Source organism: Petaurus breviceps, unplaced genomic scaffold, assembly GCF_028583685.1.
Source record: "Petaurus breviceps papuanus isolate PSGF00001 unplaced genomic scaffold, PetGlider_PUasm1.0 175, whole genome shotgun sequence".
Classification (NCBI taxonomy): Eukaryota; Metazoa; Chordata; class Mammalia; order Diprotodontia; family Petauridae; genus Petaurus; species Petaurus breviceps.
The window spans coordinates 54,428,955-54,447,719 of NW_027185764.1; the positions used below are offsets into that span (position 1 = coordinate 54,428,955).

An 18,765-nucleotide genomic window follows, 5' to 3' on the forward strand; every position below is an offset into this window, starting at 1 on the left:
GGGTTCTTGACCTGGAGTCTATGGCTGTGGATAGATTTCAGGAGGTCTATGAAATTGGATGGAGAAAAAAATCTCGTATGTGTAACGACTAACTTCCATAGACTGGGCTCCTCTCAGCAATGTAAGGCTATAAGACAACTCCAAGAGACTCACAATCAAAAGAGATATCCACATTCAGAGAAAGAGATGTAGAGTCTGAATGCAGATTGAAACAAATTACTTGCTGTGTTTCTTTTTCTTGTTGTGTTTTGTTTCCTCTTTCCCACTGATCATTCCATCAGTTATAATCCTTCTTTACAATCTGGTGATTAATGTGAAGATAATTGTAGATCCTAGATTCGAGTGCATGCCGCTATGATGGGGTGGGGGGGGGGGGGGGTAAGAGAGGAAAGGAAAGAAAATTTGAAACTCAAGGGACTGTGAAACTGAATGTTGTAAACTAAAAGTAAATAAATCAATTTTAAAAAAGAAAAAATGTCTTTTAGTCAATTCTGACTATTCAATTCAGGCAAATAACTAGTGTTAACAACTTTTTATGTCTTTAGTATTCATGATTGTAAAAATAAAGCAAGACAAACATCTCAAAAAAAATCTTTACCTTCACTAACCGTTCACTGAAACCTAGCATTTCCTTGAATGATGAATGCAGGCAACAAACATCATTCTAAAAAGGGGTCCCTGGTCTTCACCAGACTGCTGGAGGGATCCCTGGAGTAAAAAAAGGTTATAAGATCCCAGGATCTAATTCAATGCTATCATTTTACAGGTGAGAAAACTAGGGAACAGAGAGGTGAAGACATTCTTTTTTTTTCTGATGTCAAACTATCAGAGCTGAAATATGAACCAAGTTTTCCTGATTGCCACAGTCTGCTGTTTCCCTAGATTAATTAGACCAAATAGGTCCCAGTGGGTCCCATATACTGGATAGAAGGTCACTGAAAGTTATGTCTAGGACACCAGAACTTTGTTCCTTTGAGGTAACAGTTCTTTATTGATAAATATTCTTAGTTGACTTAGTGAGAAAAAATGGAGGAAATCAGACCAACTTTTTGTTAAGCCACAAATGACCACATCAAATTCACTGGAATAAATAAGGTTTACTCACAAGCGTTAAGTGTGGTTATTTAAAACCCAATACCTGTTATACTAATATCAATTTAAAAAGTAATCTTTTATTGGAGTCTTTTTATAACATATATAAACTGTTGCTAGTAATAATTTCACTATTTGTCATGTTTTATAGTTCTCATGTTAGGTCTTTAGATACATCTTATACATTAAATAACTGAATCATGGTACAAAAAAGATGTAGCAGGTAAGTTCTCTTTGTTTATTCATAATTTTTTTATTAATTCATTTTTGTTGTCCATTTCATTAGTAAATTTTTACAAATCCCTCATTTCTCTGGGAAAACCCATTATGTTACCTCAAGAATCAAATGATGAAATTTGAAAATTCAAGATGGATTTTTAAATGGAAAAAATGCTGAAATCTATTCATAGATCCCTTGGTAGGGCAAAGGTGGAGTGGTCCATGGACCTCTAAAATCCTTTCCAGCTCTCGGTGGTCTACGTTTCTATGAATGCTTGATGTCACATAGCAATTTGACTGCAGATGCCCCAGGCAGTTGGTCTGTGTAAAATACAACAAAGACAACTCATATTAGTTAGCCAAAGAAATATTAAATGCTAAAGCAAAATTTTCAACTAGATTTTAGAAATGTCATAGTTATGTAATTTATTTCCATTAATATTGCTATGTAGTATTTTTTATGATATTCTAGAAAGCAAATGCACACTTGGATAATATAAAATAACATACTTATGAAATATGCCTTCAAAATGATGGCATATTTACAGTAAACCTTAGGCAAAACATATATAAGCAGCTCTCAAATGCAAGATTTCCCCTTAAAATTAAAAATTATAGTTCACAAATGCTGATGAACTCAGTTACAGGAAAAAACTGAATAACAAACATTTCCAAGAATCATTCTGCATATTAAAGTTACTTCCATAACCTAACTGGTTCATGGACAGTGCTTTTTTTTTTTTTTAAACATTGGACCTATAATTTCTTTTATGTAGGAAATTCCAGGGAAGAAAACTCCCTCTACCACTGCAGTTCAGAACCTGCTGGAAAATTCTTGGCTCAGTTACCTGGGGTACTAAAGTTAGATGACTTGCATAGTTCCACAATCAGTATGTATGAGAGTTGATAACCAAAGCCAGGGTCTTTCTGATGCTGCGACTAGCCCTCTAGTTACTATACCATACTAAGTAAAAATTCTAACCAGAAAACATAAAAATCTCATACATAATAAAACACAGGAAATGGAAGAAAATTGGGATAGTTAACTTTATCCTTCTATTCCCTACTGGGTTCAAGGCACTTTTCTGTATCTGCTTAATTCACTAAAGAAAAGCATTTTCATCTAAAATCTGATTGTGAACAGCAAATTCATTTTAGCAAAATTGCATGTGATTTATGTTGTGTACACTAAGCATGTAAGTATAAATATTTATCTATGTATTTGTTCTATTTTTTTATGCATTTCATAATTCTCTCTAGTTATAAGGGTTGTTCTGTGCAAGTCATTACATATATGCACATAACAATCAGGGTTGAGGTAGGCTGAACAAAGGGAAAAGTCATTTTAGTATTTTGGGAACTTTAATTTCACTTGTCATTTCCAAGTAGATGAAAAATATAGAACCCTTGCTTAGTTTCAAAAACAATTTAACTTTAACTATACTAGTCAATAGTACGTTTATGAAGGTTTGACAAGATGACTGATGTCAATAACTAACTGATCATAGAGTCCCCACAAAAGAACCTTTTTTTTGCCTTAATATATTTTCAATGTGTTAAAAAAAAAAAAATTCCTCAAAAATTCAGTATTACAGGGCATTTGGGTGATGTAGTGGATAGAGCACAGGTCCTGACCAGGTATCATACCCAGCCTCAGACACGAGCTATGTGTCCCTGGGCAAGTTACTTAACCCCAATTTCTCCAAAAACGAACTCACCCCCCCCCCAAAAAAAAAATCAGTATTATATTATTTCATCATTCTGTGTTTTAATATGGGAAGTTAGCATACCTTTATACCAACTGGTAACTATCAATGCTGACTGGCAACTGTTCTGCAGCTGCTTAGGATATTTGAGAGGTTAAACAATTTTGCCCAGGGTTATACAGTTAATATGTGTAAAAGGCTTGGCTTGAAATTAGGTCTTCAAATTTTGTATTCTAACATTTTTTCAAAAGGGACTCCAACGTGGGGAAATAGAATCAAGAGCCTAATATATAAGGATATTATATGGTCATTAAAAAGCTATGTAAACCTAATTACAACTGAATGACATTATATCTTCCAGGGAGGTAAAAGATCTCTACATAGTAGGGGTTCTTAACTCTGTGTCATGGACTCCTTAGGCAGTCTGCTGAAGCCTGACTCAGAATAAGGCCTTTAAATGTACAAAATACACAACATTACAATAGAAATCAATTATATTGAAATAGTCATCAAAATGTTAAAACAACTTCACCCCCTCCAGGTTAAGAATCTTTGCTACAGATGAATTCATTATTAATAATCAAGAACTTCACTTAGAAAAGGAAAAGCTTAGCTTTGTTTACAAGTCAATGCATAGTTATACTTCCTTTCCTCAATCTTTTTCTGTTATATTGACAATCTACTTTCATTAAAAAAAGAATTCAAAGTCTTGCATTTAAGCATAAAGCTACACACCTTCAACTTGTAATTATTAAACAGTGAATACACGATGTAGAGAATATATGACTTTTTACAAACATATAGTCACATTGATGAGTTCATGATTAAATTTCAAACACCTAAAGAAACACTGGAAATGCCTACATCCCAAAATACGTAAAATCCCTAACATTTATGAAGTTTGCCAATTTTAAACAAGTTCCATTTGAAGTCATTTTTATGGCTTTTACCACAGAAGATACACTCACAGAATATATTTGTCATATAGTTAAAAACAGTACATCATTTTCTACTTTTCAATCATAAAAGAAAATTGCTGGACCTAAAAAGCAGTAAGCTAACTAATGTAGATTACATAAAAACACATTTAAGTTCTATAATTATTCAGCTATATTTGTATAATTATACAAACTTCTATAGTATCACTTCTAAAGATAGGGATTCCAGGGGGCAGCTAGGTGGCGCAGTGAATAGAGCACTGGCCTTGGAGTTAGGAGGACCTGAGTTCAAATCCAGCCTCAGACGTGGAACACTTCATAGTCACGTGACCTTGGGCAAGTCACTAGACCCAATTGCCCTCCAAAAAAAGATAGGGATTCCACTTTATTAAAATGGTAATTCAGTCTAGAATGATTCCAATCAAATTTTTAACAGTTTCTCTCATCTTTTCTAAAAACTTATACTTTATAATATCTAATAAAAAAGATCAATCTGTTTATATAAGCAAACAGGCCATTGCTTTTATAAGAATTATTTATTATATACCATTATTGTAAAGTGGGTGTTTAATACAGTACTATGCATAAGGTTCTCTCATCCTCAAACAGAAATGGACTAAAATAAAGACTAAGCAAGTGGAACACAGATTTAAAAAAAAAAAAAGGGGTCATTATGCTGAAAATTTTCCATTAACAATACCTATGTGGTAATGTTTCTCTCTCACTTATTCTAAGTATATGGCTATTTCCTTTTTCACATAAGTTTTGGATTCTTACCAAATAAAGAATAATTCTCACAGTAATTTTCATGTTACATAAATATTCTAACTAAATGTAGCACAGTAAGATTTAAATCTAGCCGATTCTATAGTAACAATAATGTGTGATGGGTTGAACATAATACATCCAATAACAGATCAAGAAGTCTATCTACAATTATAATGAAGAAAAAAATCAAATAACCCTATTTTTTAATATGTTATGAATTTTCACTTAGGCATTATGATAAATCTTCAGTTAATTATCATTTTGTGCAATAAAACCATGTTTATCAAGAGCAGAATGTGAACAAGTTGAAAAAATCAAAATCATAGAATCATACCTGCACTTTTCATATTGAAGGAGAAATACTGTATTATCACTTGCTGATGATAAATAAGGCAAAACAGATCTGAAAATTTTGAAGCATTTCCTTTTGGGTTCTCCCTATCTAACAGGAAGGAGACATCTTACTGATTTGCCAGGCAGGGTTACCTGATGAAAAAGATGAAGCTTTGTTTTTTTGTTTCTTTTTTTTAGAGTATAGGCAATATATTTTCAAACGCTTTATACAGGTAAAAATAAATTTGAGATACTAATCAACTAAAGGGCAAACAATATTTTAAAATATATTTTACCTATAAATCAATTTATTCCATTACCTTTTACAAAAATAATTTTTCCATAATTAAAAGGCTCCTGTGTTCTTTGAAGTTGAAGATTATTATTTTTGATATTTTACATGGTCTAAAAATTCACAAAGAAACCAAATATTCATGTGAAATACCCTCAAGAAAATATAAAGTATTTGCAGAAGCTAGAATTCCAAAACAGTTTAAAACAGTGATCTAAATTTAACTGTCAGCTGTTTATTATAATTTTTGCCCTGGTATCTTTAAGTCAGATATAACTGTAGTGTTGACGATTGATACTTAACTGGCTATCAAAAAAATATATATACATATACATATATATATACTTCTGGCAGCTCATAAAAATTTTAATGAGTGCTGAGAGAGTAAAAAGGCAGAAAAGTACAGGAGTCCACATATCCTTTTTGTTAAATTTAATTTGTCATATGTAGAAGGTATCTATATACAATCAGTGTGCATTGTAACAGTTTCTATTAAAAGTCAATCAATCATCTAAAATATTAACTGGCTGCATAGCACATTTGACATTATTGCCCACATTAAAAAGGAAAACAAATGGATTTACAACAAATTTTGGCTGATTTGGGTTCTGATGTGTTCACAAAGGTATTTTTTAAACCAATGCATCTGAAAAAAAAAGTTTTCAGAGCATGCAGTTTAGATAGTACATGTCATTACTACAAACAATCACAACACTGGCTTTTAAAAAATGTATCTAATAAAATATCCAATATAAAAGGAACCCTAAAGGATAGGATAATGGAATAATGTTCCCTTTCCCCATTTTTACATTCTAAACAGTGATTCCATCAAGACAAGTTATTAAAAAGTGTTGTTAATACATTGATTTTTGTCCTTTTTTTTATGACAAGAAGGCCTGAGTTGGTGGGGAAAGGAACAGTTAAAAAAAGCCTGAGAGGGGGAGGGAAGGAAAGCTCGTTTAATTTACAATAATTTACAGCTATTTTATTTTGTAAAAAGGCATTACAATTTATCACAAACAAGAATTCCTGGATATTTTACAGTCATAGGTACAGAATTTAAATATTCAAGCTTGTGATGAGAAGCGGCAAGGTGGTCGCAGTGTACAATGTAAACAAGTAGCTTTGGAAAGTGAACAAAGTCCTTGAGAGTTCTTTGCTAAGGAAAAATAAAACAAAACAAAACTCTTCATTCCTTCCTGAAACATGATTACAGGTCAGTGTAAAGTTCATTTACAAACATAATTTAAATGGAGTTCAGCCTAAAATCACTGACACAAAGAATTTTATCCAGTCTAAATGGGGCAGTGTTGAGGTCCCTGTAAAAAGTAAACATCTTCCATTATTTAAAAAAAAAAAAGTGCTACAACATTTTGTAACACAGTGCAGCATAATCCTTAAATACAAAAATATTTTTCTTCTGTTGGGATAATAGACCTTGCATCCTGGAAAGAAGTAACAATACTGCTACTGATGGAGGATCCTGTCCTTATCTTTCAAGTCATGTAAGGCAATTACTGTGGTAGTTTACGATATATGGCTAAAGGAAAAGTCCAGACGGGCAATGTCAGTATTTGTTATGTTTTCCGGCCACTCCAAGTATGCTCAGGTGTACTTTTGTGATCAGATGAATGTTCAAATGGAGATCTATGACCTAAAGGTGATCTTGAGCCATAAGGAGACCTCTGATCTAGTGGTGACCTAGGGCCACTACTGGAAGCTCTGTGGTCCATCTGCCAATCTGAATGATACCGATAATCCCTTGAAGTTTTATGGTGTGAATATTCAGAACTTGATCGATGGTCTGAGTGCAACCGGTGATCTGAATGAGAACGGTGGTCAGAATGAGATCGGTCTTTTAAACTTCCTTCCAAAACTGATCTGTGATCCCTACTCCTATGGTCATCCATTTTTCTGTGTTTACTATCATTGTAATATCTGATGAGAGAGAAAATAAGTCTATTAGCAAAATTCAGGATAACACTTAAAATTAATCTTTACTAATGCATACTTATCACAAAAAATTATTCATTGAGGGGCGGCCAGGTAGCACAGCAAGTAAGAGCGCCGGCTCCACTTAGCACCACACCCAGAAATAACTGGCTGTATAACCTTGAGCAAGTTACTTAACTCTGATTGCTTAAAAAAAAAATTATTCATTGCTCTTTTAAGTAATGCATAGGTTCAGCATTTCATATTGGAAACTATGAATTCTTGGTATAATCTAATAAATGCCAAATAATAAATATTTAATTATAATAAAAGCCCAATTTTGAAAAATATATATTTTAAAAATAGCTTTTAATGCAATCAACTAAAAAGTACTTACTATGTGTTTATTAGGCAAAATTGAAAGGACAATAGGGGAAAATATTTATGTGTAAGACTTTGAAACCTTGTATAGTAAGTATTGCTTCCTTCACTGTATCCATTCTAAGATTTATAAATTCACTCTGGTTGCAGTGTAGGGGTTATTCACAACAGCAAATCACCTAGTAACAAAAATACTTAAGACTATAGGCTTGAGAAGTAGAATTGGGCCTTTAGATATCAAGTAGCCTGGCACCTTTATTTTACGACTGAGGAAAGTGAAGCCTGGTGAGATTAAGTCCATAGCTATACAATTGGTTTTTAGGTTTTAGAAGATGAATTTTAGTAAAATACTATAGAAAGCTTTTAATAAAAGAAACACTAACATCAGCAGAGAGAACAAAATGTACATTATTTCATAAGACATTTATTGAAACTAATTTCAGGAAATTTTCAGTAAAGTTTCAGGGAAGATTATTTGACTCAGTAATTGTGTATTCTACTGTGACTTTTTAGAAAAGCAGAGGAGGAATCTTTTTTTTTTAAACTGGGTAATTCAAAAGATACATTATAAAGTTGTTGTTTTTTTTTAACCCTGAGCTTATTTGAACATATTTATTTCTCATAAAATGTCTTTTTATGAAATGACTAGCAAAGTTTACCTGCTTTCTTGTTTGTAATGATCCCATTCCCGATGATCTTTACCATTGCTAAAAGATGAATACGATCTTTTCCTGGACTCATTCTTTTTGTAAGCATCTCCCTGATGCCTATCTTTATGGTCATGATACTGAGACAAATGTCTATCAGAAGAATAACTGTCCCTGCTGCTGTCATCATGATTTGTATTCTCTTTTAGCCTTTCCAAATCTGTGTAAAAAGAAAAAAAAGTATGACTCATGTTTACAAAATTAAGGGACACTAAAAGGAATTAAAATTAACTGAAACAATGATACCTCCAATCCCCACCCCACAAAAAGCAAAGTTCAATTCCTGAATGGAGCCAGATAAATGCTTGGTAGTAGAAGGGAGGGGGCCACTACTTTTTTGATTGAATGTGAAAATAATTAGAGGAAATAGTAGTATTTCTTTTCTTTTCACTACTTGCACAGTTCCTATGAAATAATGTCATTAAGAACTATTCATAAATGTGGAAACAGGGCAAAATTATTTCATTTGTGGCTAACTACTAAGGGTAGTCTATGATAGAGAAAGCGAACATTTAAGCTAAAATATTTTTACAAGTTTTTACTTAAATAGACTACCTTAATTATTAACCACATGGTTTCAAATAAAATAACTTTCAGTAATCTTAGAAATGACTTAGGAGATAGAGTTGATGTTTAATACATATTCATGAGGAAATAGAACTATTTAGCTCTAACATGTACACACCTGGATAACAAAAAAACAACATGAAAACAGTAAGACTTGTTAATGAGATAATTAAACCATTACAGAGCAAAACTAAAGTGTCTTAGAATGTATACAAAACATTTATGTTTCTTATTGAAAGGCAACAATAAATAAAACTAACCTGGATTTCTAATCATATGAGTATTCATGCTGCTGCTGTTCTGATCACTGTTTTGCTGCAATAAACATATACATATAAAATCATTAAAAAAAATTTCTGAAATAATTTCCAAATATTTCCTAGAAAAATCAACCTAGGAAACGCTGATGAATTTTTGTGCAATCATTCTGACGCTTTACAGAAGCATGTCAATTAGCTTCTTCACTGATTCTCTGGGAACTGCAGTGGAGTACAATTGAAAGAGCCCAAGGTTTTAAGTCAGAAAGAACCTGGACATGAATCCTGGCACTTCTACTTAAGCCAGTCACTTCACCATTCTGGGCTTTAGTTTCCTCATGTGTAAAGTAAGGGAACTTAACTAGACAGTTTCATGGGCACTTCTGTGATCAAATCAAGCTATCATATTATCTGTGAAGAGGGATGATTTTGCTTTTTTTTTTTCGGTGTTTAATACCTCAATTTCTTTTTCTACTCTTACTGCTATAGCTAATATTTTAATACTAAGTCCAATAATTTGGAAAAAAAAAAGCATGCTTGCATTGCTTCTAAATTCAATGAGAAAGTTTTCTCCATGTCTTCATTATAAATAAAGCTAGTTTTTGATTTGAAATATATGCTTCTGATGTGTAAAATACCATGCCTTTGCATTTTAGAAGTGGTACATTTTGTTGAAGGTGCTTTCTTGACCTATTTACATAATAGTTGTTTTTGCTATTGTATGACTAATTATACTAATGATTTTCCTTATGCTGAAGTATACTTGCATTCCTTTTACAAATTCAACTCAATAAGCACTTACCAAATGCCTATTACATGCTAGGTATAATGCCAAGGATACAAAAAACCCCCCAAAATATGAAGCAGTATTTCCTCGAAAGGAGCTAACATACTGTCAGATCATAATGACTGATTTTTGGCATAAGTTGCTATTATTCATTTTCAATCAGCAAAAATCTACTTTATCCTCTCACCCCAACCCTTGATCCCAACTGAGAACTAAAGAAAAACAAAACTCTCTCTTTCCTCTTTCTTTATCAAAAAGGAGATAAATGATCCCTCACGACAAGACTAGAAAACCCAGAGACAACAAAGGAACGAAATGCCATGACCTCCATCCCTTAAATGTCTACCCTGTACTATCCTTTCTCTCCTCTTTTCCCTATTTTGACTCTATGGTGAACCAATTTAATTCTGCACTGTCTTCCTCTCTTATATCCCTAGTCTCCTTATAATTTTGACAATTACACTGTCAAGTCTCAGCCTTGGATCACTCCCACTATTTGCTATCTTTGCTCTTACACATGTGCTATTGACTGAAGGTGGAAAAAACCATGAAATTGTTTTGAATGGGTCCACTAAAGCTAGGCAGTTCTTCTATACTTTCCTTATGAACTCTCCATAGCAGCTCTTTTTCATCCCTCCTTAGACCTCTTCTGGCTCCCCCAACCCACAAAGAAGCCTGCCTCATATTTTACAGAAAAAATTAAGGCCATTCACCAAGAACTCCCTCTTCTCCCCCTTCCTCATTTCATATCATTCGGATGCCTTCTGCCACCATTATTTTTCACTATTTCATGAAAAGAAGTGGTCTTATCCTTTACCAATGCTAAGCCCTTTACCTGTTCAAGCAGGATCTCATTCCATCCTCTCCCCTCCAACAGACTTACCACTCTGTGATCCCTACTCTTATCAATTGTTTCAATTTCTCCGTCTATTGGCTCACTCCCTACTGCTTACAACAAACATGACCATATACCATCATCATAAAAACAACAAAACCCCTCACCTGATCACTGCAATCATCCTCTACCTCTTCTGCCCTTTGTAGCTAAATTTAAAAAGACTGATTACAATAGGTGCCTCTACCTTTTCTTTCCTCAATCTCTTCTTACAATACTGCTTTACAATTCTTACAATATAGGTTTTGATCCCATCATTCCAATTAAACTTCTCTCCAAAATTGCCAGTGATCTCTTAGGGGCCAAATTCAATGGCCTTTTCTCAATTGTCATTCTCCTTTAACTTTTCTCTAGCCTCTGACACTGTGAATTACCTTCTCCTTGACATTTTCTTCTAAATTTTTGGGACACCACTCTGATAGATTCCTGGTCCTCCTCCTACCTGCCTGACTGTTCCTTCTCAGTTGGATTTTCATCCAGATCATGCCCTCTACCCACAGGTGTTTCCTTTTCCCTCTCCTTGGTAATCTCATCAGCTCCCATGGATTTAATTACCATCTGGATGCTGGTGATTTACATATTTACCTATGCTGCCCTAAACTCTCCAATTGCCTTTGAGACTTCTGAAACAGGGTATCCAGGAGACATCTAAAACTAAACACATCCAGAACTGAACTCATTATCTTTCCCCCTAAATACTTCCCCCTTCTAACTTCCCTATGACTACTGAAGGCAAGACCCAGTCCTTCAGGCTCACAATCTAGAAATCATCCTCAACTCCTCACTATCTTTCATCTTCCATATACAATCGGTTGCCATGGCTTGTCAATTTCATCTTTATAACATTTCCTTTGATACTGCCACCAGTTAGTATAGGCCCTCATCACTTCATGCCTAGACTACTGCAAGAGCCTGCTGGTGGGTCTGCCTGCCTCAAATCTCTCCTCACTCCAATCCACCTACCATTGAGCAACCAGAAATTTTCTCAAAGCCCAGATGTGACCATGTCACCACCTTCTTCTCAAAGTCCAGTGATTCCCCCAAATCCTGTTTGACATTTAAACCCCTTTGTAATAACCAAGTCCCCTCCTACCCTTCCAGTCTTCTTACACCTTACTCCTTACAACATATTCTTCAATCAAGTAACAATGGTCTTCTGGATATTCGATGAACAACACACTCCATCTTTTTGCTCTAGGCCATTTTCTCTGGTTGATTCCCATTCCTGGAACACTTTCTCTCCTCAATTCTATATACTGATTTCTCTAGCCTACTTAAATCCCAACTAAAACCCTGCCTCTTCGAGGAAATCTTTCCCAAATCCTCTTTACTTCTAATGTTTCTATCTCTCCTGTATATAGCTTGTTTGTACATGCAAACGTTTGCCTGATTAGATTGTGAGGCAGGGATGTCTTTTGCTGTCTTTTTGTATCCCCAGGGTTCAGCCCAGGGCCGGGATCATGTAAGCACTTAGTAAATGTTTACTGATGGTAGGATGATTAAAATAATTAGTATCTTCAACAAAGTAGTATGGTACGAAATATGCCCACAAAAACCAACAGCATTATTTTTATATAGCAATAACAAAATGTAGGAGGAAATAATAGAAAGAAATTCCTTTCAAAATAACTACAAAGTAAATAATCTATTGGGAAGTGAATCTATCAAGATACATTTAAGACATAAATATAATTACATAAAATTCTTTTTAAAATAATGAGTTATAATCGAAAGGATATATTCACTTCCCATGATTGGGTTGTATCAAAAAAGTAATGTTTCCAACAAGAATTTGCATATTTAGTGTAATAACAATCAACCTACCAAGGGAATACTTTAGAAACCTAGACAAAATACGAACTTAAATTTGAAGAAACAAAAGGTCTAGATTCTAGAGAGAAATAGTATTAAAAAATCAGGATTAGCATTTGCATACCTGAAATTATACTACAAAGCAGTAATCATCAGAACTATTTGGTATTAGTTAAAAAAAAATAGAAATGTAGATCAGCAAAACAGATTAGATAATCGAGAAACAGAAACACAAACTAAATAACTCAGTGTAAGCCTGAAATATTAAATTACTTGGGGAAGTGTTCCCTATCTGTGAGAACTGCTGGGAAAACTGGAAATGAGTTTAGTATAAATTAGGTTTAGTCTATCATCTTATCTTATAGACCATAACAAGCTCAAAATATATCTGACCTAAATAATAAATGTCACTCAATTAAAAAATAAGCAGTAAAGATGGCTTAGGAAAAATTCTTAACCAAATAAGGGTTAGAGAAGATTACAAAAGATGAAGTAATTAATTTCAAATACATGAAATTGAAAATCTTTTGTCTTAAACAAATTCAATATGACTAGGATAAAGGTGGTGGAGGAGAGGGGGACCTGCATCAAATATCTCTATTAAAGAAACTAGCACAAATATAAATGTCTAAAAGCCATTCCCCAAGAGATAAGTTGTCAAAGGATACTGGTAAGTCCCTTTCAAAAGAAGAATTGCTAACTATAAGTAACTACATGAAAAAAATGCTCCAAATCACTAATAAGAGAAATTAAAACTAACCTGAGGTTTGCCTCATACAAAAGCATACCAAAAACTGTAATGATGGGAATAATCAATGTTGAAGAAAAGGTAGAAAAACAAATGCAATAATACACAGTGTATAGAGTTGTGAATATGTCCATTCACTCTAGAAAGCAACTGGGAATTATGCCAAATTATTAAAATATTCATAGTATGACTAAGAGAGTCCTTTACCGGGTGCATATCCAAGGAGGTCAAAGGCAGAAAGTAGTTTCCTATACCATACTTCATGATAGTCCTTTTTTATAATAGCAAAGAAGAGGAGAAAAAGTATGTTGCCATCAATTCAAGGATGTATAAAGGAAACTATGATATATAATGGAAAATCAACATTTTGTAACAAAGAATATGAAGTATTAAGAGAATCATGGGAAGACACATTAATGAAAGCTAAGCAAGAAGAACTAGGAAGACAATAGACACAATGACTACAACAATGTAAGTAGATGGAAAAAAATTAATATTGTAATTACAAAGAAGATATGGAAAAGTATACCTCCCTTTTTATGCATGTTGGTTAGTTTTGTCAATGCTTTTTTCTCTTTCTTATGTTTCCTTTGTTACAAAGGATGGTTCACTGGGTAAGGGAAGGATTCATTCTTAAATGAAGGGGATGTAAAAAGAAAAGCTACCAATAAAAGTTAAATATCAAAATGAATATAAAACTAACAATGGCTTAGTACTCTTGCCATTTTTTTTTTCAGTAGCCAAGCATGAGGTTTATCTGGGCCAAGTGACTTGAAGTCTTTGCAGGGAACTAAATCCTCTATTATTATCTCCATACTTATATGATATCAAATCCCTGTTAACCATTTTTGTTTGGGCAATTTCAGGGCACAGATCATTCTTTTGGATGAGAAAAAGTAAAATGCTGAACAGCTCTACCTTCTTTCTGCTTTCAGTAATCTTTCTTCCATCCACTCTACACAGCAGTATTATGCCTTTTTTGATTCTACTCTTTTTTTCCAATATAAGCTTTAAAAAACTGTTGTTTGAATTTTCTTCAACTCTTGAACCTATTTTTCAGGACACTGAAAAAGGGTACACTCATATTCACATTCTGATTACCTGTTCTTACTTTTGACTTCTGTGCTTATCTTCTAAATATCTAAGTTGGCCGGTGGGTCCCTTGTGAAATATAGCTCAAAATCTTCAGATAACTCCCATTTTTCTTTCTCACTGGAATTTTCCCCTTTGTATCCAAAATGTCACTCTTGAGTGTCCCATCTCTGGTGGGCTGATTCTCCCTACATAATTTTAGTCTCCAGAAACTATCCTTACTCTAAGTATTGAAATGTGATTTGCTTTTCTATCCTGAACTCTGGAACGAAGTAGTCAATCTCCTAACCCCCCAAAATTCCCATCATTCTTACCTCCAACATCCAAAATCTCACTGTCAGAATAAAACTCAGTATACAATTTCCTCTTATTGGTTTTGAAAGATGAATTATCATTAAAGGAAGTCAAGAAATAATTAATGTTCTGCTTTTGGCAGAGTTCCAGAAGATTTCTGGATTACCTGTTAAAGTTAACGTAGGTAGCTGAATCCCTTACTATATTCACTATATCCGAAATTACTACCAAATCATACCTATGTGCTAGGCTTGAGATCTATCTCTAACTCTTATGTTTCTGTTGAGGTGTTCTATAGCATACTGAATAACAAAATCACTTGTTTCTTCCTCCACTGATCTTTACCTATTACCTAGTCCCTGGATTGGTTCCCAGTGCTACCCAAACTCCAACCCACTTTAGTCTATCTTGTTTCATCTGAATAAGGCATATTATTGTTCCATAATCATATTCCAATCATGGGTATCATCTCATTAAATCTTTCAGTGATATCTATGATGTTAAATTTGCTTACTTACACTACATTAAGACACCTACCTACTTCTTTTTATCTAAACTGTATTTAGACATTTGAGGTCATAAGTTTTACTCTTGGCTCCCGTCTCGAATATTTTCCTCTTGCTTTTCTTGTCTGAAATACTATTTTTCTTCATTGTAGCTGCTTTCCATGATATCTAGATTGGCAGACATTTTCCCTTCCACATTATTTTTATAACTTAAAGTCCTTTTGATTAAATTTTCAGGGAAACCTGTTAATACAATCTTATTAATCTTGATTTGGTATGCTGAATCCATGGGCAGGAATCTGTCATCCCCATTTTAAGACACTGTCTATAAGCTCAAAACCCATTTTCAAGCACTACCCCCTTAGACACCATTTATTTCCTAACTCAGTTTTTCACTTTTGCTTACCTTCCTTGGCAACAGTAAGGAAAACAAACCTGTGCCTTTTGGTCTTCAGTTTCTTGCTAAAAAGTTCGTTATCTGTAGCAATAATTTTTTAGGTTCCTTCTGACAGTCACATTTGTGCCCATGTCAATCGATAGAAGAGTGAAGTAGTCATCAGTTCTGGTAAGTGTTCTGAAATTTGTTTTCAATACACATCAAGAAAATAACAGTTTTCTGCTGGTACTAGGTTAATATGCCTTAGCACCCATCAGTAAGAAATTACCAACTACCGCTTCTTTTTGCTTCTTCCTGTGATCCTCAATGACTATGGCACAATGATATCATTACTTGGAGGGCAAGGTTCTGCTTCCTTCTCACATCATTCACCTTGCTCTTCAGGGAAAACTTCAAAAAAATTTTTGTTTGTTTGAATTCTATCCTTTCTCTTCCTTTTCTTTGTGACATTTCTAATCTCCAAACTCCTAACAAAATAGAGTGGTCTCTATTTCTCCATAACAGTTCTCTGTTTCCCCCCATTAAAGCCCCACTTCTGTTTCCTTTAAGAACCCATCATTTTGTCTAACAACTAGGAGTGTGGAGAGATATCCCTCAAATCTCCTTACGTTTTCTTCCAGGAAGGTACCTAGTCTACACTTGATGGGGTAGGGGAAATCCTCATTGCAGTACTTAAAGCTTTTCACAAAATGGCTCCACCTTACCTTTACAATATAAACACATTCAACTTTCCAGACAGAACAACTTACTTGCTGTTTTCTGACCACTGCATTATCTCTTGCTTCCATGCCTTTCCTTACCTCTTCCATATCAAGAAAACTCAACCTCCAACAGGATCCTTTCCTAATTACCTCCTCAAATAATCACATGTGCATATGTTTGTTTTATCCATAAATATGATGTAAAACTGAGGACAGAGATTGTTTCTTATTTTGTTTTTGCACCCCAAAATTTAGCATAATGTAAATGTATACTAAAAACTTGTTTGATTAGGAAAAAACTATATATGGTAGTTTCTGAAAATTCTCCTTTCCTCTTCTTCATGAGTTTACCTTATTCGTTTTTTACTTTAACAATTTAATTTGATTCTCTTACACATATGCTTTTTTTTTTCTGCTAAGCTAACCCACTGGCATCTATTTATATGGTTAATTAAATTTAAAAAGGAGGAATCTGTAGCAAGATGTATTACATTCAATGTAACTTTAAAATAATACAAAATACCTGGGCACAAATCTGCCAAGAGTCATTCATGACTTATATAACTACAATGCATTATTTACAGAAAAAAAAGCGAGACTTCAAATAGCTGGAAAGATAAGCATTATTTATGGATGGGACGGATAGGTCACATAATAAAAATGACAATAGCAACTAATTTATAGATTCCGTATTAGGCCAATCTAACTTAAAAGTATTTATAAAGTTCAAAGAATAACAATTAATTTGAAAGAAAAAAGGTCTAGAATTTTTGGGAAAGGTAATTAAATAAAGCTATGTGGGTCTAGAATTTTTGGGAAAGCTAATTAAATAAAACTATGTGGGAATTAATATGACCTAACATTATCAGACCTGAAATGATTATTATAAAGATAACTATCAAAACTATTTGATATTGGCTGAAAAATAGATCAGTGGAACAGACATAAGCACAACTCAAAAATAAATGAATATAGCAGACTAGTATTCAATAAACTCCAAACATAAACCACTAAACTTCTTATTTGACAAGAACTGCTAGGAAAGATGGAAAATGATGTGGAAGAAAATAAATTTAAATTAGTCCTTATGCTATATAAGACCATAAGCTGCACATAGTTAAGGGACATAAACATTCACATTAAAAAAATAGATGATGCTATTAACAAACGTGACTATAGAGGGAATTCTTTAAAAAAAAAATTTTTTAAGGCATAGAAGTGACAGATAAAACAGACAACTCTGACTATGTAAAATTAAAAAAAAACTGAATCAACAAAATTCAAAGCCTCTAGAATAAGAGAAAATGTCAAGGGAGGAAAATCTTGTCAGATCTGATACTCAATACTTCAATGAACTTACTGATGCAGTTATTCCTGCTAACAATACAGATCACAATCTATGCTTGCTTATATATCCTATTGTAACTACAGTTCATATGTTCCCCTAAGTTTCCAATGGGGAGGGAGCTACCTAAAAGTGTGGTGGGCTATTCTTGCACAGATTGTGTTTTATTTCCCAATTATTCCTTGTTCTAGACAGATAACATTTTTTATAAAATATTTCTTGGATAATATCTTTTAACTTGTTTCTTCCCTGGTTTCCTTCAAATCCCAGCTAAAAAAATTTTTTTTAGGACAGGAAGTTTTTTCCTAATACTTCTTAATTCTACTGCCTTCCCCCTCTGTTACTTATTTTTTGTTTGTCTTGTAAATAGCTTATTTGTACATTAAGTTTTTGCTTGCTGTGTCCCCCATTGATCTTCAGCTTCTTGAAAACAGGGACTATGGGGTGGCTAGGTGGTACAGTAAATAGAGCACTGGCCCTGGAGTCAGGAGGACCTGAGTTCAAATCCGACCTCAGACAACTTAACACTTACTAGCCGTGTGACCTTGGGCAAGTCAACCCCAATTGCCCTGGCCTCCCCCCTCCAAAAAAAGCAAAAAAACCAAACCAAAACAACAACAAAAAATAGGGACTATTTTTTGCTTTCTGAGTCCAGCTCACTATTCATTTGTAGTGTCTATATAAGACACATACACACACACACACACACACACACATACACACACACACACACACACAGATAAAGAAAGAGAATGGAGAAATGAATATATTTTATAGATTGTCCTAACTGAATGACATAATCTTAACAATAGGCATTATTCATCTACTTGGCTTTTCCTATATGAATAATTAGGCCAAAGTCTTGAGAGTGATTAGAAATCTCATTTAGGAGACTCTGCAATGTTCTGGGGCTTAATGCAATTAACACAATGCCAAAAAGAACACTTGGGAGACCTTACCATCTATAGGTAATCCCTCTTTAATTTGAACTCTGAT

At 33.7% G+C, this 18,765-nt stretch overlaps 1 protein-coding gene across 4 annotated transcripts in view; it reads right to left on the reverse strand.

Annotated features, from left to right (window-relative positions):
• Window positions 1-5,765: 5,765 nt before the first annotated feature.
• Window positions 5,766-18,765, reverse strand: part of CHD1 (chromodomain helicase DNA binding protein 1) — a 133,616-nt gene continuing 120,616 nt past the window's right edge. For all 4 annotated transcript variants that reach the window (XM_069085166.1, XM_069085165.1, XM_069085168.1 and 1 more), the window contains 3 exons: window positions 9,196-9,250; window positions 8,321-8,528; window positions 5,766-7,286 (listed from right to left, as the gene is read on the reverse strand). In XM_069085166.1, the coding sequence (XP_068941267.1) occupies window positions 6,926-7,286; window positions 8,321-8,528; window positions 9,196-9,250 (624 nt within the window). In that variant the 3' untranslated portion in view covers window positions 5,766-6,925. The remainder of the gene's footprint in view (window positions 7,287-8,320; window positions 8,529-9,195; window positions 9,251-18,765) is intronic.